Source organism: Peromyscus eremicus, chromosome 6, assembly GCF_949786415.1.
Source record: "Peromyscus eremicus chromosome 6, PerEre_H2_v1, whole genome shotgun sequence".
NCBI lineage: Eukaryota > Metazoa > Chordata > Mammalia > Rodentia > Cricetidae > Peromyscus > Peromyscus eremicus.
Window position 1 is genome coordinate 18,493,574 of NC_081421.1, and position 22,523 is coordinate 18,516,096.

At 37.6% G+C, this 22,523-nt stretch overlaps 1 protein-coding gene across 2 annotated transcripts in view; it reads left to right on the top strand.

The window, feature by feature from the left end:
* Nucleotides 1-22,523, top strand: part of Hltf (helicase like transcription factor) — a 96,864-nt gene that overhangs the window by 47,885 nt on the left and 26,456 nt on the right. For both annotated transcript variants that reach the window (XM_059265268.1, XM_059265269.1), the window contains 4 exons: nucleotides 2,370-2,513; nucleotides 3,550-3,688; nucleotides 6,271-6,406; nucleotides 8,224-8,403. In XM_059265268.1, coding sequence (XP_059121251.1) covers nucleotides 2,370-2,513; nucleotides 3,550-3,688; nucleotides 6,271-6,406; nucleotides 8,224-8,403 — 599 coding nt within the window. The remainder of the gene's footprint in view (nucleotides 1-2,369; nucleotides 2,514-3,549; nucleotides 3,689-6,270; nucleotides 6,407-8,223; nucleotides 8,404-22,523) is intronic.

Here is a 22,523-nt window from a genome sequence, read left to right on the forward strand (position 1 = left end):
TTGGGACCAAAAACTTCCCACAGGTATCTTTTTTCTGCCTGTTAAGCTCAAAGAAGAGCCTTTTTTTTCTGCCCATTAAGCTCCAAGAGGATAGATTTTATCTCAGTTTGCGTTCATAGCCCTAAAGTTAGAAAATTAAAGACTTAGTTTCTGTCTAGTTGCCTATCTTATCCTAAGTTTTCTTTTTGCTATTTTTCTAGTTTTTCTACACTATCTTACTCTTTTAAGTTTTTCCTACACTATGTATCTGTTCCTGCTTCCTTAATTTTTATAGATAGAAATTAAGAGAGAGACAGAAAGAGAAAAATCTTGATAGAGAATCTAAGCTGCAGCCTTATACTAAGACATCCTTCCAGTCCATTTTTTTCTTTTTCTCTTGAGGATAAAACCCCCTGTCCCATTTATTTATTTATTTTATTTTATCTTTTTTTTTTTTTAACTACAAAACCATATTGGACCCTCCTCTTTAACTTGTAGGGCCTCCTACTTTCACTAAGTACTCTGGATAAATATATATATTTTTTTCTTTTTTCTTAGTCTCTGTTCAGTGACACCATCTGTGGGGGACCAGCCCCCACATTTATTTACCTCAGGGACTCTTGAGGAATGAGGGATAAGAGACTTAGTTAGAAATAAAGAGGGGAGAGAAACAGAGAGAGATGCAGGATAGCCTCAGGTGGGCCGAGATCCTTATCCACCAGCCCTCGACTGTCTGCCCTAGGGTATTTTTTTTTCTTTTGAAAAAATATTTTTTATTTATTCTTTGACAGTTTCATAATGTATACAATGTATCTCTCTTGATCATTCTGACTCCAATTGCTCCCCCCGCCCCCAGACTCCCCAACACAACCCCTTTCCATCTGATTTCCTTCTCTTATTTTTATTTTTCTTTATTAAGAAATTTTCTACTCAATCCTCATGCTATCCACAGACCCCCCCTCCTCTTTCCTTCAACCCCCCAGCCCTCTTTCCCAAGCCACCCCACATCCCCACATCCCCCAAATCGAGGTCTCCATGGGGAGTCAGCAGAGCCCAGCTCACTGAGCCTAGGCAGGTCCAAGCCCCTTCCCACTGCACCAAGGCTGTGCAAGGTGTCACACCACAGACATTGGATTCCCAGAAGCCTGCCCATGCACCAGGGACAGATCCCGAACCCCCTGCCTGGGTGCCCCCCAAACAGTTCGAGCCAAACAACCGTCTTCTGTGTCCAGAGGGCCTAGTCCAGTCCCATGGGGGCTCCACAGCCACCAGTTCACAGTTCATGGGCTTCCACTAGTGTGGCTGGTCATCTCTGCACGTCCTCCCATCATGATCTCGATGTCCCTCATCTGCAGTATCTCTCCTCTCTCTCATCAATTAGATTCCCGGAACTCAGCCTGTTGTCTGGCTGTGGATCTCTGTATCTGCCTCCATCAATCACTGGACAAAGGCTCTATGATGACAGCTAGGTTATTTGCTAGGCTGGTCACCAGAGTAGACTGGTCCAGGCACCTCAGCAGACCAAGGTGGGGTCAACCTTGTGGATTCCTGAGAGCCTCCCCAGCACCCTGCCTCTTCCTATTACTATGATGTCCTCATCTATCATGGTATCTTCCTCCCTGCCCTCCCACTCTGTCCCTGTTCCAGCTTGACCCTCCCATTTCCCTATGTTCTCATCCCCCTCTCCTTGCCCTCTGCCACCCCCCCCCACACACCCAGTCCACTCATGTAGATCTCATCCACTTCTCCTTCATGGGGTCATCCATGTGTCCCTCCTTGCCCTAGGGTATTTAAAGAAATGTCAAGGCATGGAGTGAAATTCATCCCCCAAGCACAGCCAAGTGCAGACCATCTTAGACACCTGGCATCCATTTCCATGGTCCAATCATCCTCCCTATGCAGACCTGCTGGGTAAAGACTAAATGGGCTCCAATAGTCTCCATGGCACCTTCTCTCTCATCTTGTTCTTTCCTTCTTTCCTTTCCTTTCCTCCTTCTTTTTTCTTTTCTTGCTCAAACTCATCTAAGTCTGTTGTTTACAAAGAAACTTAGGCTTTTTTTACTTAAAATTGAAGACATGCTAATGTTTAATCTCAGTGTTGAGTTTGAGACTAGCCTGGGCTGCATAATAATGAAATGGCTACACAAATGGACTATATATGTGAAATGGCTGCTCATTGGTAGGACAGGCAAAATTTATATAACATATTTTGTATGTTTGTCAGTTTTACGATTTGACACAATATGATACTTATTAGTGTAGCTATCATTATACTTCAGTTTTAGATTGTAGGAAAACTGATTTTTGACACTCTTGCTGGCATGCTCATGATATGCATGCTCAACTTGATACTCATCTGATTCTTATTAAAATATTTGTAATTTTTTTAGGAACAATTTGGACAACATATAAAATCAGAAGTGCACTTGAATTTTTATGTTTATTATGGTCCTGATCGTATTAGAGATCCAGCCTTCCTTTCAAAACAGGATATTGTTTTGACTACTTATAATATTTTAACTCATGATTATGGAGTAAGTATGCAAATACCTAAAGCCTTTAAAAATATTTATTTTTTTTTAAAAACTGTGTGTGTGTGTGTGTGTGTGTGTGTATGATAGTGAATGCTGGTGACTTTGGAGGCCCCTATAGCTGAAATTCAAGATATTTCTTAGTCATTTGATATGGATGCTGGGAACAGAATTTGGGTCTTCTGCAAGAGCAGCAAATACTCCTAACCACTAAACCATCTTTTCAGCCCTACCTAGAGATTTTTTTAAGGTTGATTACTCTTCTTCATGTTTCTAAATTATTCAAAAATTCATAGTATATGCTCTTCCCTTTCTTTCTTTGAAAATGCTTAAGAATGTCTGTAAGATAACATGTTGCAAAGAAGGGCTTTGCACCCTCTTGAGATACTAATTTGGAAATGTTTGTCATTTAGAACATTTAAGGTTAAAATTTTAAATTTGGATTATATCTAGTGTTTATCATAATATATATAAATTTCTTTTTGGTGTTCTGAAAAATTGTTTTTTTGTTTTTTTAATGATGAGTGTTACAGTTTGAAAATAAACTTTGTTTATAGTAGTCATTAAGTTCTCAACTTTTTTCATGAGCCTGTTATTTTCCTTAATAATTCCAGTTATTTTGGAAATACCAAATAGTTAAAATCTCAGTGTTGAAAGAACATTGCCATTTGTATAAAAGAAAGCAATGTTGTTACACTGAAAAATTTCTTACAAGGGATGGCTTTTCTGTCACTGTTTCATTGTGTGTAAAATGGTTCTGTGTATTATGCATGACTCTTAGCTTGGAGTAGGAGCTAGCTGCTTCTTAGTAGTACTTCAAACAACATATTTAATATCTTGTTCCTTGGTATTCTTAGCTGTAAAACAGAGGTAATATTCTAGGCTTTTGGGTGTTCAGTAATTGTCTTTGGAGTACTTAACAGTGCCAGGTACCTAGTAAGAGTTGATAGAGGGATCAGAACTACTATTATTTAACAAACATTTAAGTACTATGTTATTGTACTGTGCTTTTTGATTTCATATTAAACCTCTATTTCAGAATAAAGATGACAGTACATTACATAGCATAAAATGGCTAAGAGTGATCCTGGATGAAGGACATGCCATACGAAATCCAAATGCTCAGCAGACAAAAGCTGTACTTGACTTAGAGGCAGAAAGAAGATGGGTATTGACAGGTAATTTTAGCTTTCAGGATTTTTTAAAATTTTATTTAAATTTTGTGTGTCTTGTGTTCACATATATGTGGGCATGTATTTGTGTGCTGGTGAGCATCCAAATATGTGTGCATTCCTGTGGAAGCTTGTAAGTGTCAGGGATCTTTGGATCATTCCCCTCCTATTCATTGAGGCATGGTCTCTTAGTTGAACCCAGAGCTCACAGTATCCAGCTAGCTTTAGGAATCCTATCTTCATTCCAAGCACCGGGATTACAGGCAGGCTACAGTACACACCTGGAATTTAAGTGGATCCAACTCCTGTCCTATCATAGTCGTGTGGCAAACACTTTATCTGCTGAGCTATCTTGCAGCCCTTATTTTCATTAGGTTTTTTAATTGATGCCTAAATATTATTTATGTTCATGGACCTTAATGTGGTATGATAGCTCATTGTATCATATTCAAATTAGGGTAATTATATTTATGTCCTCATTTATTTTTATAGTAACATCATTCAAAATTATTTCTTCTAGCTTTTAGAATATGTGTATTGCATTATTTTTCAATCATTATCCTACTACTGTGCAGTGTAACAGCAGAACTTATTTTTGCAGCCATGCTATACCTTAATAACCATTGAGCAATCTTTCTCCTTCTTTCTCCTCCACTATTCTTCTCGGCCTCTGGTAACCACTATTTTCTTTCAATCTTTAAGAGGTCAATTTCAGATTTTTTTAAAAAAAATTACGTGTGTGTGTGTGTGTGTGTGTGTGTGTGTGTGTGTGTGTAGATTAGAGAAAGTGTAGATTTGGTGACAACCTTGGTTGTTAGTCTTCACCTTTTGCTTAAGATAGGGTCTACTACAGATGCCAGGTTAGCTGGTCTGTGAGCTTCCATGAATTCTCCTGTCTCTACCTCTCACCTTGTTGTAGGATCCCTGAGGTTATAGATGCTTGCTACTGTTTCTGCACTTATATGGTTTTCTGAGCATTTGAATGAATTCAAATCCAAAATTGCTGGATACAAAATCAACATCCAAAGTTCACTACCATTTGTATGTAACAATGATGACCATAATTTTACAAAATAGAGCTACTAGAGATTATTTGCTGCTGCTCAAGCATAACCTTAGTTGTCAACAATTCCTTGATACATGTTCCTTAAATATGTCAGATTTTTCTGATACTATTGATAGTCAATGTTGTTTGAATCTTAGATGGTCTTTTAATAAAAAACTCAGAGCCAGATATCAGGGTGAAAGGTGAAAGATCAGAGAAGCAGAACAGCCCGCCACTAGTTCTTACCTCTATGAAATCCTCAGCCTAAAACGACTGAGTTCTTGTTTCCTCATACCATTTTATACCTTTTCTCTGCCCTGCCATTTTACTTCCTCGAATTAAAGACGTATGCTTTCCAAGCAAAGGCATGAGATCTCAAATGCTAGGATTAAAGGTGTGTGCCACCACTGCCTGACCTCTATGTCTAATCTAGTGGCTGGTGCTGTCCTCTGATCCTCAGGCAAATTTATTAGGGTACACAATATATCACCACAGGCCAAATTAATGATTTATATAAAGAGACAGACAGAATCTATCAAATGACTTTTCAATCATGGATAAGATGGCTTTCCTCTTTTCTTGGTCCTCTTGTAATTCTCTTATGCTTGCCTAGACATAGAGGCAGTGCATTCTACTGTGACTTCCATTATGTCCACTATTTTTTCTTTAAAAACTTAGAAATGAGATGTAGGGTCATGAGTGCTCAAAGATAAGCACTGGAGAAACCAGGACTGTTAATCAGCAGAGTTGTCTCCTCAATGGAGAAAATTAATACCTGTTTTCCACCCAGAAGGTTGGGAGTAGATGCTGTTAATAACCTGGTGACCTTTGTTATCTGTAGAGCCAGGCCTCACTCAAAGCCCCCAGAATGTTTATCCCAGACTCTCCCTCCCTAGACCTTTATCTTTATCTTTGTTTGTCAGTCAATAAGAACTATCCTTAGGAGAGATGTGACCTGTGACTTATAGCCTGCTGACCTCCATCTCTGTCAGAGTCCACACTAGATCCTATGCCCTTAAAGCTATAGAGTTCATTCATGGTCACATGTGCTTTGCAACAGAGTTTCAATGTAGTCATACTTGAAGCTTTATTGTGCACATGGGGTTGGGATGGTTGTTACCAGGAAACTTTTCCAAAATTATAGTGTATTTAAATCTGTCTATAATCACCTGGTGTCAAGACTCCAGAAGTTTTGACCCAGCACTGGCTAAGTCTTACCCAAGTTTTATTCTTACCTCACCCTGGTTGTTTTTCTGCTGGCCTGTGGTACTTGCGGGGACCCACACACACTAATAGCAAGACTGAGGAGATGGCTCAGTGTTTAAACATTTGCCATGTTTAAGTGTATGAGGATCTGAGTCAGTGTGTACCTAGTACATTGTCTAATTCAACTATTGTTTGTCTCATTGGGCCAGGTAAATATTCTGGCTAATGAGCTATAACTCAGTAGAATTCTTGCCTAGCATGTATGATCCTTAGCACCACAAAATCAATTTAACTTTGTAGAGTTATAATGGTTTCCTTGTCTTTTTTTTTTTTTTAGGTACTCCTATCCAGAATTCTTTAAAGGACTTGTGGTCTCTTCTGTCCTTTTTAAAACTTAAACCATTTATTGATAGAGAATGGTGGCATAGAACAATACAGCGTCCTGTTACAATGGGAGATGAGGGAGGACTTAGGTAAGTAAGTGTATGATAGCTGATATATTAGCGACAGTTAGTGCAACTAATTGCCACTTCCATTACCATTTTCACTTATCTCTTAACTTTAGTCTCCAAAGCACACAATTGTCAGTGCCACTGACTCTTAAAACGTAGTAACTTGTGTCTGGGGATAAAGGTTTCTGTTTGTGCACTTTTTCCCTATTTTAGCAAAACTGAAAGGAAAGGCAGAGCTTTATGGTCATTGTGTGTTGCTGTTACCCCAAAGCTATCACAAACAGGTTCAACAATGATAGGAAAAGCTATATCCTTTGATGATTCACTATGCATTTATGGTGATATTTTATTTGTGCTGAAATGTAATTTTATTTGTATGTTAATAAAGTTGCCTGGGGATCAGAACCAAGAGCAAGCCAATTAGCAGAAGTCTGGCGGTGGTGGCACACGCCCTTAATCCGATCACATGGCAGGCAGAGTCTATGTGTGTTCAAGGACACAACCAAGTGTGACCCAAACCTTTAATCTCAGTAGGAACCATAAAGATCTGGAGGTCTGTATAGACAGGCAGTGAAGAGGAAGTCGTGTGGTTGGGTTTAGAACCAATGAGAAGGCAGAACAGAAAGGCAATAAAAAGACAGGATACAGGAAGAAGGTCTCTCTCTCTCAGGGGAAGGACGGCAGCGAGTGGTAAGATAAGGTAGTCTTAGCTCTTGGCTACTGATCTGATCTCTGGACTTTTAACTCTTTATTTGGCTCTGTGTTTCTTATTTAATAAGACCATTTAGAATTACATCTACATGCATTATATTTTGATAACTTACAGTTCTTTTATAGAGGCATTTGGTGTGGTATATAGTGCATAGTGTACAGTGATCTCAAGTTTTAATGAACATTTCATATGGTTGATTTGGGTGGGTATTGCTAAAAAGGTAAGAAAGGAATGAAAACATTGATGGGTATTTTGCCACATACTTGACTGGTGTGGTTCTAAGCAGTAATTGTCTAAACAGGATTTGGGACTCAATGGTGGGTCATAGAATCATTATAAAGGTGGCAGTCAGCATGGAAAAAGAAACAGATGTAATAGAGAATATGAAAAATACCAGAGTACATTCTCCAAGTGAAGATATATAATGTATATGTATTGAATATTTATTTGTTATGGGTAGATACAGTCAAATGTATTTCTGACTGAGAGTTAAAGTGAAAATGATTGAAAATTTAAACTGTTATGTTAGCTGTCAAAACTGGTCACATGATTCCTATTTATGTTGTACTTAGTCTAAGTTAAAAATTGTGCATTTTATTATTATTATTATTATTATGTTTTTATTTTTCAGTTAATTAATTTATAAAAAGTTGATTTGATTTTCATACCTTTTCATATTATTTTAGATGGGATTTTTTTTTAAATCAAGAAGAGGATGACTTTGAGTGCAGAAGATAGGATCTTACTCCTGTCTGCACTCTATTTAATAAAACACCTTAAACTTAATAGCTGCTTAGTAGGAATGCAAATATTGTATATTGAGTGCTATAATTGATATATGTACTTGAGGAATAAAAGTGTCAATGGTAACAACAAAACCAGAAAAGCTTTGGAAAAGTAAGTACATAGTAAAAGATGATTGTGCTGAGGCACAATTTCATTATTTTTTTGTAATAATTTTTTATTTATATAATATTCTTGTGACTATAAAAGCCTAAATAAAGGATTTTTTAAAAACCATTTAATTTACTAAAGTTATAAATCAATAAATTTCTGCTTTTTTTTCCTTTCTGCTCACCTGATTTAGAAATAAAGAGTTATCTAATTGCTTGTTTTATTTGAGTAGGCGTTTACAGTCCTTAATTAAAAGCATCACACTTCGAAGAACAAAGACAAGCAAAATTAAAGGGAAACCTGTTTTGGAGTTACCAGAAAGGAAAGTATTTATTCAGTACATTACACTTTCAGAAGAAGAGAGAAAGATTTATCAGTCTGTTAAAAATGAAGGCAAAGCTACCATTGGAAGGTATGGAAACAGAATGCTATGTTTAATTTTTGGGTTTTTCTGCTTTCTTAGCCTCTTGTTAGGTGAATTACAGTTTTTAGACATTTTAGCCATTAAGTATGAAATATATTGAAAATTACTTTTCTTTTGTGGCTTATGCTTTAAATTTTTCTTTTTAAAAAATAGTTGATGAATGAAACAAAAGTATAATTCATAAGGTAAGTAATTTCTGGCTTGTAAAAAAATTAAAGCTTATTTACAATATTGATTTTGGTCAGTGATCAGAGGAACTTGTTTACTTCATTTCTTAGTGTCATGGGAGTAGACACACACAGGGCAGGGGCATACTCCCAACTTGGTTTTATACTTGTTTTCTGTTTGACATACTCCTGAACCACATCTTGGTTTTTTGTCTATATATGTATCAACTTTTCAGTGAAGTCTTCCCTTACTAGCCTATAGAAACAACTTTAGTATTTCCTGATTCCTTCCCTATGCATTCCTCATGCCCCATAAAACATGTTTTTAAACTGCCTGCTTCATTTTATTGTAAATATAAACTCATTTTAATCTATTTGTATCCCAGTATATATGAATGTTAGGTACTTAGTAATTTTGCTTGAAATAGTTTGAGAAGAAATTTCACTTATCACTGCCAGGATTTGGAACTTGGAAATCTCCATTTTTTTCCTTTATCTCTCTTATTAAATCTGCTTTGTGCCTACCTCAATAAACTACCTCTGTTATCTCTCTTATTAAATCTGCTTTGTGCCTACCTCAATAAAGTACCTCTGTTATGAAGAGTCCCTAGTTTACAGTCTCCTTTTGTCTTTGTCTTACTCTGATCCCTGTGGGCAGTTGACAGCTGATAATGCTTTTGCTAGAATTATTCATTCACCTGATTCCTAATTATTTTTAATTGTCATCATTTCCTGTTCTTAGATTTCTACATATTGTTGCAAGTCATGCTGATGTATTACCCATGTTTGTAATACTACACAGAATACGATCCTACTCTAAGAACCTTACTTTTTCAAAGATGGTTGCAAATTCAGATTTTTTACTTCAACTTCTTACCATCTTCCTCTGTAGATACCCTTGCCTCACAGTGTACTGATTACATTCCTTAGTTTCTTCTCAACTATTTGGGCAAAGCATTAAGAAAAGAAATTAATACTGAAAATTGGTGCCTAGAAGTCAGATTGTTGCTTTGATAAACCTGACCAAGTGGCTTGTAAGCCTTTGGAATTTGTGAGAAAGTTGTGAAAGAGTTTGAAACTTCAGGTTAGAAAAGCTAGAATGTTCTAAGCAGGGTGTAATGAGCTAGCCATTCTGGTGGGAATTTAAACAAGAATGCTGAGAACAGTGGAGGTTCAGTTCATGAAATTTCAGAGAGGAACAAGCACTACAGTGGCCACTTGGTGTGTTGTTTTTTTTTTCCTGTTGCAGCAGTAAAATGTAGCAACAAGGGAAAGGAGGTTTACTTTGCTCACAGTTTGAGGTTATTGTCTACCACTACAGAGGAAGTCACAGTGGCAGCACTCTGGGCAACTTGTCTCATTGCATCTACAGCTAGGAAGCAGGGTAACAAATGTTTGTACTTTGTTTTCTTTCTTTTTAAATACTGTTCAGGATCCCACCCTAGGGAACAGTGTCTACCCATACTGAGCTTATCTTCCCCACATTTAACCTGATCTGTGTACTCTCCCATAGACATGCCTAGAGGCTTGATTCCTAAGTGATTCTAGGTTTTATCATGTTGACAGTTGAGATTAACCATCACACTGGGTTAAAGGCTATTTGTGTTATATTCTGGCCAAGAATCTGGCAACATTTTCATCATATCCTGAGAAGGTAATGGAATTAAAAGGTAATTAATTAATTTATTTGGCTGAGGAAGTTTCAGGATAGAATAGTTCACTGCTGTTATCTAGGTCTGCAGTGAAAAAGAGCAACAAATGGGCAGAACAATATTTAAAATTGTGTAATTTGGTGAGATAAAAAGCCATAAGCAATTTAAAAGTTTTAGGCAAGGCATATGTTGAGTAAAGCATGTATAATTAAATGGGATTAAATCAATGTAACCCCATTATAGAGGAACCTCTTTGTCTGCATTGGAACAACTGGAAAGGTACCCTGAGGGCAGGATCCCACCTATCCAATACTCTGCCTTAATGAAAGTCAAATTCAGTTGAAAAGAGAGGTTCTGAACACAGAATGCCACTGAGCTATTATTCCCCACTGGGGTTAGTGAGAACACCTAGGCAAGTGTTTCTCTGTTGTCTTTGGAGGCACCCAGAGGCCAGTGTAGTTAGGCTAAACTACTTCTCATGCTGGCAACAGAATTTGGCAGTGTTGTCAAGGTACTAATGATCCAGCAAAGAATGATACAAGAGTGAAGGCCTAATGAAGTGTTGTGTCAAGGTATTAGAAAGTCACTGAGGAGCCAGGTGGTGGTGGCGCACGCCTTTAATCCCAGCACTCGGGAGGCAGAGCCAGGCAGATCTCTGTGAGTTCGAGGCCAGCCTGGGTTACCAAGTGAGTTCCAGGAAAGGCGCAAAGCTACACAGAGAAACCCTGTCTCGAAAAAACAAAAACAAAAACAAAAAAAAAAAAAAAAAAGAAAGTCACTGAGGTAAAAACAGCATGTAGCAGGATTAGATTCTTCACAAGGAGGCCTGAGAGACCGCTGTGAAGGCCCAAGTTACAATGATGGAAGTCCCAGGATGTTGGATACCTGGACAATGGGATATCCATCAAGGAAAAGCAGGGAATAGAGGCAGCCCAAGTTGAGGCTATGTGTGCTGCAGCAGGCAGAAATATAGGGGCAAAGCTATCTGAGCCCTTAGAAATCCAGATGATTCCATCACAAACACTAGGTACTTGACATGGAGATGCAGGATTTGGTGTTTGCCCTGCTGGGTTTTGATCTCTGGTCCAGTTTTTCCTTGCTGTGCTACCATTCCTCCCTTGGTAATGAGAATCTTTAGTCTGTGCCATTATATGTTTGAAGTATGTAACTCTTAAGTTTTCTTTTCATATTATAGAGACTCATGGTTAAGATATTGCTTGGGTTTCAGAAGAGGCAATGTACTTAAATTCCAAAGTGTTAGAACTGCTAATGTTGGGTCCAGGGTCTTACACTAATGGAGGACAGACTACCAAAATCTATTAAACCAGAAGCAAACTTTATTCCAGAAAAATTAAAAATTAAAAATTAAAAAAATAAAACACCATGGGACACAAAAGCTTATCAGCTAGCTGAGACCATAGCCAGTGTTGGAATTCTGAGACTGTGGCATCTGGAGCCTCTTTTTATAGTAAGAGGTAAGCATGAGACATAGATAAAGGAATTTTTACAATTTTGAGGTTAAACTTTTAGAGACAAATTGTTTTAGGTTTTTACAATTTTCCATTAACAAGGTTTTAGGGAGGCTTAGCTAAACAATATTTGTATATCGCTGCAGCCCTTCAAGACTTAGTTCATCGATGTTTGTCCAAACCTGCAACTTCTCCTGACATACTGAGGAAGAGTACAAACAATGCAAGGCAGGTTGTCATGAAGAACTCATTAAAAGTTAACTTTGGTTTCCATAGTGAGTGATAGGGAGTTGTCGAAGAATATCTAATCCCAGGGCTGCAAAAGGTAATCTTTAGTAAAAGAAAACTAGCTTTTAGATTGTTGACAGAGCTGCCCATTGTAAAACCCAGAGGGGCCCAGTTAAAGGTTAGTCCTTTTTTTGTTGTTGTTAGCCAAGCTGATGGCTGTCAGTTTTTATCTCTTAAGCTTATAATTTTATATTTCTATATTTCTGGACCCTTCACTAAGATTATGGAGACTTTTGAAGTTGGACTGAATGCATTTTGCATTATGAGATGGCCATAAGTCTATGGAGACAAGGGGTAAAGATCATGGCTTAAAAGTGATATATTTGTACATCAAATTGACAGGAGGTGGACTCTTGATGATCAATACTGTCAACTTGACAGACTCTAGAGTTGCTGAGGAGACATGTCTGAAGGATTTTCTAGATCAGGCTAATTGAAGCAAGAAGACCCATCCTGACTGTGGGAACACTATTATATGGGCTGGGGTCCCCACTGAGATGAGCATCAGTACTCCTCTTGCTCTGCTTCCTGACTGGATGCAATCTCACCAGCTGCCTCCCATCCTGGGTGCACAAAGAAGCCTTCCTTCCTTAGGTTGTTTTTCTGTATTTGTTCACAGCAGTAAAGAAAGTAACTAAAACAGATGAAATTGCCATTGACAGAGGTAGATGTTTTTAAAGTGGGATCAGTTCAGCTTTGGACATGTCATTCATAAAGTGTCCGGGTGAAGATACCAGATTGGTTTTATCTGTTAGATATGAAGGTATAGAATTCAGTGTTCTCAGTTTGATACATAAGTTTGTGTGTCATCTGTAAATAATTGAAGCCATGAGACTGAGTAAGATCACCAAAGAGTGATTAAATTAGAATCAAAAAAGATACTACAAGTGTCTGGTAAATTATCTTGTCAACATAGTAGGTTCTTTTTTTTTAAATTTTTTTTTCTCCTCATCCTTACATATGATTTCTACTTTTACCTTTATAAACCATCATTTGCCTATGAGCCTCTTCTGTCTCCTCTCTATCCAGAGGCAGTCCTTTGTCCTTCTGGAACAAATATCCCTCCCCTCCTCCCTTATTACTCCCACTTTACTCATCCTCTATTTTCTGTATTTGTCTTTTATTCCCTACTCTTTTTCCCTCTGGGGCAAATAAATCTCTTCTGTGCTGAGAACTTAGTCTTGGGGTGTACATGGTAGGTTCTTAAAAGCAGTTTCTTAAACTAGAATGCTGAGTGCCTGTCGAATGTAGCCATGCCAGGGAATGCAGAATGCTGACAAAGCTGTCTATTTGAATTGTATTCTCAGAGTTGTTATTGTTAAAGTATTCTCTTTAATAGATAATACATTTATTAATACTTGTTAAGCATTGGTTAGGTATAGTTGGTCTAAGTGTTTACTGTGTGTGTTAACAGTGCTTTATTAAGTCAGTACAATGAACACATTTTTAACTAGGAGGTTAAGGCACCAAAGAATAATTGATTGTCACAGTTGGTATGATGGAGCTGGTATTTTAATTCTGGCAGTTTGGTTTGAGAATTCAAAACTTTATCCTATATATTATGTGGCCTACTTTTTACATTTTTGACTGTTTAAGACATTGCCATTGTTATTAGTAGTATATAGCATTTAAAGTAATCTAGGTAGTGTTGTAATTGCTTTGTACATACTAATTTTATGAGTAGTCCTGCCAGGCAATATATTGTGCAACTAGGAAACGCAGGCAGGATTAAGCAGCTAGCCAAGTCTGCATAGCTAAATTGACAGAATTCACAAATCTAGCTTTAAAATTTGGGCTTTTCACCAGGATAGTCTATTCATCATCAACTTGAAGTTTCAGAGTTGTTAAGTAATTTTTGGATCATTCATTCGTTTCTTCAGAGTTTGTGTTGATATTGTATGTCCCATTACAGTATGAATGGAGTATTTCAGTTTTGTCTTCCTATAGCCAAATTCTTGACTTAATTGAGAGCAGTGACTTAAAGGAGAGATTATTTATTTTGGCTCTCTGCTTCAGAGGTGACAGTCCATTTTGATCAGGATAACAGTGTGGAGCACAGCAGTATCAAGGTAAATAAAAGGCAAACAAGAGAATACTAAAAAGGACAAGATATACCTATTCCCCAAAGGCCTGAATCTTCTGGAACCTTGGGTGTCATACCTGCAGCTAGAGACCTAGAGTTTAGCATGTGAGCCAATGGAGTATGTTTCATATTTAAATCATAACAAAAACTTGATGTGTTCATCTATACCACCTGGAAAGTTCAGCAGTCTGACCAGAACTTTCCTGTTGACTTACTGGAAAATATAGCTAGTAGGTTTTCTGTGAAACCTGATAATAAGGCTTCTCTACCACCACAGTAATCCAGATCAAGCCAATTTGAAAAAGTAAAAGAACAGGTTTATTTTGGGCAAAACAACTCCTGAGTGAGTCCTCCAGCCACCAGAGATCAAGGTGGGAGAAGGGGCAGGAGAAAGTCACATGGCTGAACTAAAGCAGGGCGCTTATGTACCCTGCAGGCCAGAGTTGATGACATGTCTGAAACAAGCTGGGTTTTTGCCCAATTATAGCGCCTTGGGTGAGATACCGCAGCAGACAAGAATTCGGAACTGTACTTTTTGGCAGTTTTTCTTTATTGGAGAATCTCTGAGAGGGCGGGGTTTGGAGAGATGAATGGGGCTGTTTGGGTATAAGGGTGCCACTTCAAATCTGGCTACTTCCTGTTGGCATGGGACAACATGGGGAGGGATGGAGGGTGTCAGTGGGCTCATGCTTAGTGAGAGTTATAGGTGAAGAAGCATGTGGTTAACTGCCATCCTGGAAACCTCACGATTCTATTCCTGGAGGAAGTGGAGAAAGCAAGTTGCTAGGAGAAAAAAAAAAAATAGATTATTACCACTGGCCCTGTGAACAGGGCTAGCCATGGAAAGATTGAAGACTGCTAGAAAGAATGGATTGGAGATGTGCTCTAGTTGTATTGACAAAGTTCTTCAGACAATTTGTGGAGTGACTCGATATGAGTTTCCACCAGGCCAGATTCCTTGATACACTAGCAGCACTCTTTCCCCAGGAACATGCAAGTGTCTATAAAACAGCTGGAACATATTTACATCTTGGTGTCTTAGCAAAGGCTATGGCTTTGGGTTAAAAGGCATGAATATTTTTCCTATGTCTGATAGATGTTTTAGCCCAGTGAAACACAACTTTAAGTCTATACTTAGAAGATAACCAAAGGAAATTTAAAATCTTGAGCTTGTGACTAAATAGTAAATTGTTAAAATTAATCCATGTGAGTCTGTTTAATGGGTAATAGAGATTTATTAAGATATAAATTGAGAAATACACTTTTGAATACAGAACCAAGTAAACTGCTGCAGTCATCCTCTGTTCTGACTAGGAATGAATCCGCCTCAGAGTTTCATCACACCAGGAAGCAGGCAGCAGGGAGAAGGGGCTCGTGACCTTTCTCCCTTTTAAGAGGTCACGTACAATGGCAAGAAGCACCACCTCCTTTAGTCCCTATAACCCAAGGTCATGGGCAGGGCAAATACCACTACATTTCCCCTTTTTGTCTAAATAAGAAGGTTCTAAACTTAATGCAAACTATATACAATAAGAATGATTATTAAGTATTACCCAGGAAAAACAAAGAGTAATAACATAAACAAAAATGGTACTACAACCAACAAGAATAACATCAAACAAGAAACACATGCTAAATGTCCAGAATATAGGTGAATGGCAAATTACCAAGGTTACTCCAATAGCTGTCTATCCTGAAGATTCTATCTCTAGTACTTAATATGTTCTAGCTAAGATACAAGAAGATTGTAACTATAACTATCTAGTCTTCAACTACATCAAAGACATGAGAAGGAACATAATAATACCTGAGAAAACAGAAAATGGAAGCAATTTTCAAAAATCCTGTGAGAATAGATAGAGACAGCTGGCTGCCTGGACAGTCACCTAAAGTTTCTCAGCATTGTTGGGGCATCCAATTTGGCTATAGGCCCAGAATATCTGACAGACCATTTTCAGAAACAGTAATTTTGAAATACCATCTTACCCTATCTTGGCAGAGCTTAGTAGTTGCTTTTCCTTGTGTACCGCTTATCCGGAAAGGACAGCATTCATACAGTCAGCAGTTGAGGCAAGGGCAGTTCTTTGGCCAGCAGGCCATTTTTTGCCAAGAATTTTCCAAATAGAAATGTCTTAGAAGCCCAACATTCTCTTGGGATCAGATCCATGCTACCAAGAGCAATGTGTCTCACATCTACAGAATTCTAAGTTATCAGAATATTTAAATGCCATATTCTCTGGGTGTATGATGTGTTTGAAGATTACCTATCCATCTGACATTTGTTTCAGTAAATCTGGAGAACCTAACTAACATAACTATGCAAATAACAAGCATGGGTGACTATAAATCTGTAAGTCTTCTCTATCTAAATAACCTAAGATCTAAGGCTTCACATTAACAAGGTAAACAGTCTCTAAGCAGATGTCCGTATAAATAAGGACAATGACCTCAAAATTGTGATAATACACAAAATATCTTAAACAGAGGTAGAAATATATAATGCAATGTGACAACAGTATCCTTAATGTGTATCAATATCCCAGATATTTCAAACAGGAGTAGAAATATATGTACAATACAACAAATATTCTTTTATATTTGTATAAATATACAAGTTATCTTAAATAGGAATATAAGAATAGTTTACATTTGTATCAAATATGTAAGAATCTGTGTCAGCGCAAATTACTCAAGGCTGATAGTTTGCTAAAACAGTTTACTAGTATACCTATCCATTCCTCCTCTTCTTTCCAAGGAGAATACTGAGTCTAGATTTTATTTTTCCACCCCCAACCCTATAACCATCCATCTACAACCCTGAGAAAAATAAAACATGTAACATGAATCTTATATGATCTTATTAATTAAAAAACCTGGAGCCAGATATTGGGTTAAAACTGAGAGATCGGATAAGCAGAAAAAAAGCCAGCCACGTTCTTACTGCTAGGAAATCCTCAGCCAAAAAGAGCTACTTCCTGTGTGCTCACACTTATATCCTTTCTGTGCCCTGCCATCTCACTTCCTCTTTCCATCCAGCTTCATCACTTCCTCTTTCTGCCCAGCTCTATCACTTCCTGTCTGTCTATACAGACCTCCAGATCTCTATGGTTAACTAGTTCTGGGAATTAAAGGCATGTGCCACCACGCCTGGCTCTGTTTTCAGTGTGGCCTTGAACTCACAGAGATCTAGATGAATCTCTTCCTCCCAAGTGCTAGAATTAAAGGCATGTTCTACCATTGCCTGACTTCTATGCTTAACATAGTGGCTGGCTTTATCCTCTGATCTGCAGAAAAGCTTTATTAGGATGCACAAATAAAATATTACCACATTTCCCTTTTTTGTGTCTAAAATAAGAAATATTTATAACTAATATAAGAAAAACTATATACAATGAGTACAATAACTGTATACTGTATATACAGGCAATAAATATATCAACAATGTCTAGTCCATTCGCATTTGACAAATTCAGTGAAAATATTCCATTATCTATCCTGTTTTGGTGAGTCCAAAATGTACCTAATTTACTTTCTATCATAACTTAAATTAACAACCAAAAACTATCTTTTGATGTCTTTCAAACTTGTATACTTTACACCTCTTAGTGAGTTTCTTTTCTGAAATTGTTAACAAGAAAACTACAACTATAACTATCTAATCTTCAACTCCCTCAGAGACCTGAGAAGGAAATAATATTACCTAGTTAAACAGGAAGTGCAAACAAGTGACTACCAAAAAATGTGAATTATGACAGCGACAGCTAGCTTCCTGGACAGTTACCCAAGGTTCTTCTGCTACATTGGGGCATCCATTCTTCAGCCTACAGTCTTAGCATATCTGACAGACTCATCTGTGAAGCAAGATTTTCTAAAGAGCCTTCCTACCTTGTCTTGGAAAGAATTGGCAGTCCTTTCTTTTTTGTCCTGCTTGTCCAATTTGGACAGCATACTGTCAGCAGTTGAGACAAGGGCATTTTCTTGCCCAGTGGCTAACTTTTGCCACAAAGAAAGTCAACTCCATATGGAGTTTCTTCAGTGCCCACCATCTTCTCTGAAGTAGATTGGTGCTGCCAGGAGCAGACATGTCTCATAGTCATTAGAAAAAAAAAGAAAAAAATCTATGTTATTAAAATATCTTAAATGACATATTCTGCAGATCTCTAAAGTATTTGAAGATGACCTGTCTATCTAAAATGTATTTCTGCTTGATATTGAAAATGTACTTAATATGATTACAAGTTCAATTGTAATGACTAACTACTAACTTGTATTTCTTTATATCCTAAATAATTGGTAATAATAACTTTCAAGGACTAGCAATTTGCATTATATTGTTAAATGAACTGTATAGGTACAATACTTTGAACAAGATTAGAAATGTGTTCAGTATTTTCTAACAAAATCAATCTCAAATTTATCAATATACATAATTTGTATACAATATACAAAAATCTAATCCAAGTAAATTATTTAAAACTAGTAGTTGCCTTTTAAAAGTAGATTCAATAATCTGCCTTTTTGTCTTACCATATCTATATAACTCTGTAGCTAGAGAATTTCTAGCTCCCACCAAGTCCCGCCAGTCCCGGAGCCCACTTATAAAATAAACACACAGACTTATATTATTTAAACTGCTTGGCCATTAGCTCAGGCCTATCATTGTCTAGCTCTTACTCCTATATTTAGCCCATTTCTATTAATCTATACTTTGTCATGTTGCTCGTGGCTTATCGGTATCTTACATCTTCCTTGTCCTGGCAGCCGCTCCAGGCAGTTCCTCCTCTGCCTTCCTGTTTCCTCTTTTCTCCTCTCTGTTAGTCCTGCCTATACTTCCTGCCTGGCCACTGGCCAATCAGTGTTTATTTATACAGAGCGATATTCACAGCATAACTCAGTCTCAAATTTGTATCAATATACATAATTTGTATACAATATACAAAAATCCAATCCAATGTAAAAATATTTAAAATTAGTAGTTGCTTTTTTAAAGTAGCTTTAATAATATATCATTTATCTAAATCCTCTTTTTTTTAATTTAATTTTATTTTATTTTACGATACAATTCAGTTGTACATATCAGCCACGGATTCCCTTGTTCTCCCCCCTCCCGCCCCCCTCCCCTTCCTTCCAGTTTATCCCCTATTCCCACCTCCTCCAGGGCAAAGCCTCTCCCGAGGACTGAGATCAGCCTGGTAGACTTAGTCCAGGCAGGTCCAGTCCCCTCCTCCCAGGCTGAGCCAAGCAACCTTGTATAAGCCCCAGGTTTCAAACAGCCAACTCATGCAATGAGCACAGGACCTGGTCCCACTGCCTGGATGCCTCCCAAACAGATCAAGCCAATCGACTATATCACCCATTCAGAGGGCCTGATCCAGTTGGGGACCCCTTAGCCATTGGTTCATAGTTCATGTGTTTCCATTCGTTTGGCTATTTGTCCCTGTGCTTTATCCAACCTTGGCCTCAACAATTCTTGCTCATATAAACCCTCCTCTTTCTTGCTAATTGGACTCCCGGAGCTCCACCCAGGGCCTAGCCGTGGATCTCTGCATCCAGTTCCCTCAGTTATTGGATGGGGTTTCTAGCACGACAATTAGGGTGTTTGGCCATGCCATCACCAGAGTAGGTCAGTTCGGGCTGTCTCTCGACCATTGCCAGCAGTCTATTGTGGGGGTATCTTTGTGGATTTCTGTGGGCCTCTCTAGCACTTTGCTTCTTCCTATTCTCATGTGGTCTTCATTTACCATGGTCTCCTATTCCTTGTTCTCCCTCTTTGTTCTTGATCCAGCTGGTAAATCCTCTTTTTTTTTTTTTCCAAAGAAGAACCTTAAATCTAATTTCCTTTATTTAGCCTTTTTCCTGACCATTAACAATAACAATTTGTAACCAACCATCCTAAACAGTGGCAATTATCCAAAACCCATTGAAAGACCAAAACCCACCCACCCTACCTCTTAGGAATGTGGGCATCATGTTCTTAAAATTGCTTACTGCTGTTTGTGGGTGAAGGCATCTTTAGGGGATCCTGAATAGGAAAAAAAATTGAGTTAACTGTCAGGTCCTGGAAGTGGTAGCTGTATCATTTGTTGTCCAGTCTCTGCATAATGGGAAAGTGCAGGACTTGTCTCTAGTCCTTGCTCTAGTTGTCTGTGAAGCTGGAACATCTCAGCTAGCCATTTTGAAATTGTTGTGAGAAGTTTGTAGCTGAATGCCAATCTTTGGATGGTGTTTGTCAGCTTAGTGGCATTATTATCATCTTAATGGAATCATCATTTTGGGGCCCTGTCATCTTTTTGGAGACATCAAATTTGCTGTTAGGCGTGGTCATGATTCCCTGCAGAAAACTGATGGAGACTCCAATTAAAACATGTACAGGCAGCTAGATGAAGCCTTTTTTTTCTAGGATTAGTTAGTACTCTATATGACCATTAATATCATGACAAACGTTTATATATATATATATATATCCTATAAATTTTGATATAAAATTCATACCTTAAGAAAAGTTTTAAAGATTGAAAATAGAACCAAAGAATTATGAGAATAGTGACAATAGAATAGTCCCTTAATTTTGGTTTTCTTCTGTCACAAATCAGATGGTACTTCTGACATGATACAGAGGTTTTGCATTTTCTTTTAACAAGCATGCTTGGGTTTGGAGAAGGAGAAAGCCATACTCCAACTCCAAAGCCAGCTTTAATTTTTAATTGAACTGGGACTACATAAAGACCATTTGTGTTAAGTGTCTGCAGAGAAGAAACAAACATTTAGGAAGACTTATGAAATTTTATATGTGAATTTACTCTTTTTGGAGGACATTTTTGCTGGATGATTTCTCCTTTTTCTTCAGATGTCTCAATTGGCCCGTGTTCTTCAGATTAGTTAGCCTTTATTCTCTTGAAAGACAAAAACAAAAACTACCCCAAACCTAACTCTGGGGAGGTTCCCTTTGGCAAGTTATATCTGGTTAAATGAAAAGCATTTGTTAGTGGTATAAGTTAGTTTAAATTGAATTGTCATGTTGGTTGATGAACTATCACCTCTTCTAATCAAGAGCCCTCTCATGTTCAAATTGAATCTTTATAAATTTTGATGGTATCCATAGCTTTTCTTCTCCTGTAGAAACAAAAGCCAAACCTCGTCCCCAGTGTAATACATATCCTGGTTTCCATTCTGAGGTCAGCACATCTTTAAAGTATATAGGCTGATTTAATTCTGTAGTTTTTTTCTATTATCCAGTGTCTCTCCGCAGCTGTTCCTTTCTCATTAACACTGAGAAAATTCAAAGTTAATAGAGCATTATGTAATCTATTTCTGGGGGGTTTTAAATAAACTTTCTGTTTATTTAGCATATCCTTTAGAGTTCAATTGATCTTTCTATGACTGCTTGGCCCATATGATTATGTGGTGTACCTGTAATATGCTTTATATTGTAATAAGCAAACAACTGTTTCATTTTCCCAGAGACATATGCTGGAACATTGTCAGTTTTAGCCATAACTTCTAGCAAATGCATGATTACAGAATCAGCCTTTTCAGAGCTTAGAGCAGTTGCCCCTTGAAATCCTGAATAGGTATTAATGGTTTTATGTACATACTTCAATTTTCCAAATTCTACAAAATGAAACACATCCATCTGCCAGATTTCATTTCTCTGAGTACTCTTTGGGTTACATCCTGCTGATAGTAGAGTTTGATTGTAAAAAGAACAAGTAGGACATTTCCTTATAATTTATTTGGCTTGTTGCCAGGTTATGGAAAAATCCTTTTTAAACCCTTACTATTGACATGATGTTTTTGAAATTCTGAGGCCTCCAGCACATGTCCTATCAATAGTTTAGCGATCTCGTCATTGTTTTGTGCTACAGGTCCTGGCAGACCCATATAGGATTGGATGTGAGTTATATATAAGGGATGATTCCTATTTCTGATTATGTCTTGTAACTGAATAAATAGTGAAGTTAATTCTGACTCATCAGGGATAAATTCTGCTGTATGTAAGACCACTCTTTTATCATAGAGAGTCAATAACTATGTTGAAAGGTTGTGAAAAATCCATTAATACCATCAGAATAGCATATAATTCCTGTTTTGGACTGAATTATAAGGACTTTGAACCACTTTACTTAAGTTTTCTGATTTGTAACCTGCCCTTCCTTGATTGTTTGCATCTGTATAAAGTGTAGGGGCTCCATATGTGGGTGTTTCCCATACAGTGTGAAGCAGGATCTAGTTAGCTCTCTTTATATGTAATTCTATCACTTTTGGGATGTTTGTTGTTAATCTCTCCCAGAAAAATGCTGCAGGTTCTTTGACACGGTTCACTTTCTGCCCATAACTTGCCAATTTCATCATTAGTTAAAGATACTACAATTTCTGCTGGGTCTATTCCTGCTAATTGATGAAGTCTCAGTTTTTCCTTTTAAAATCAAGTCAGAGATCTTTTCCACAT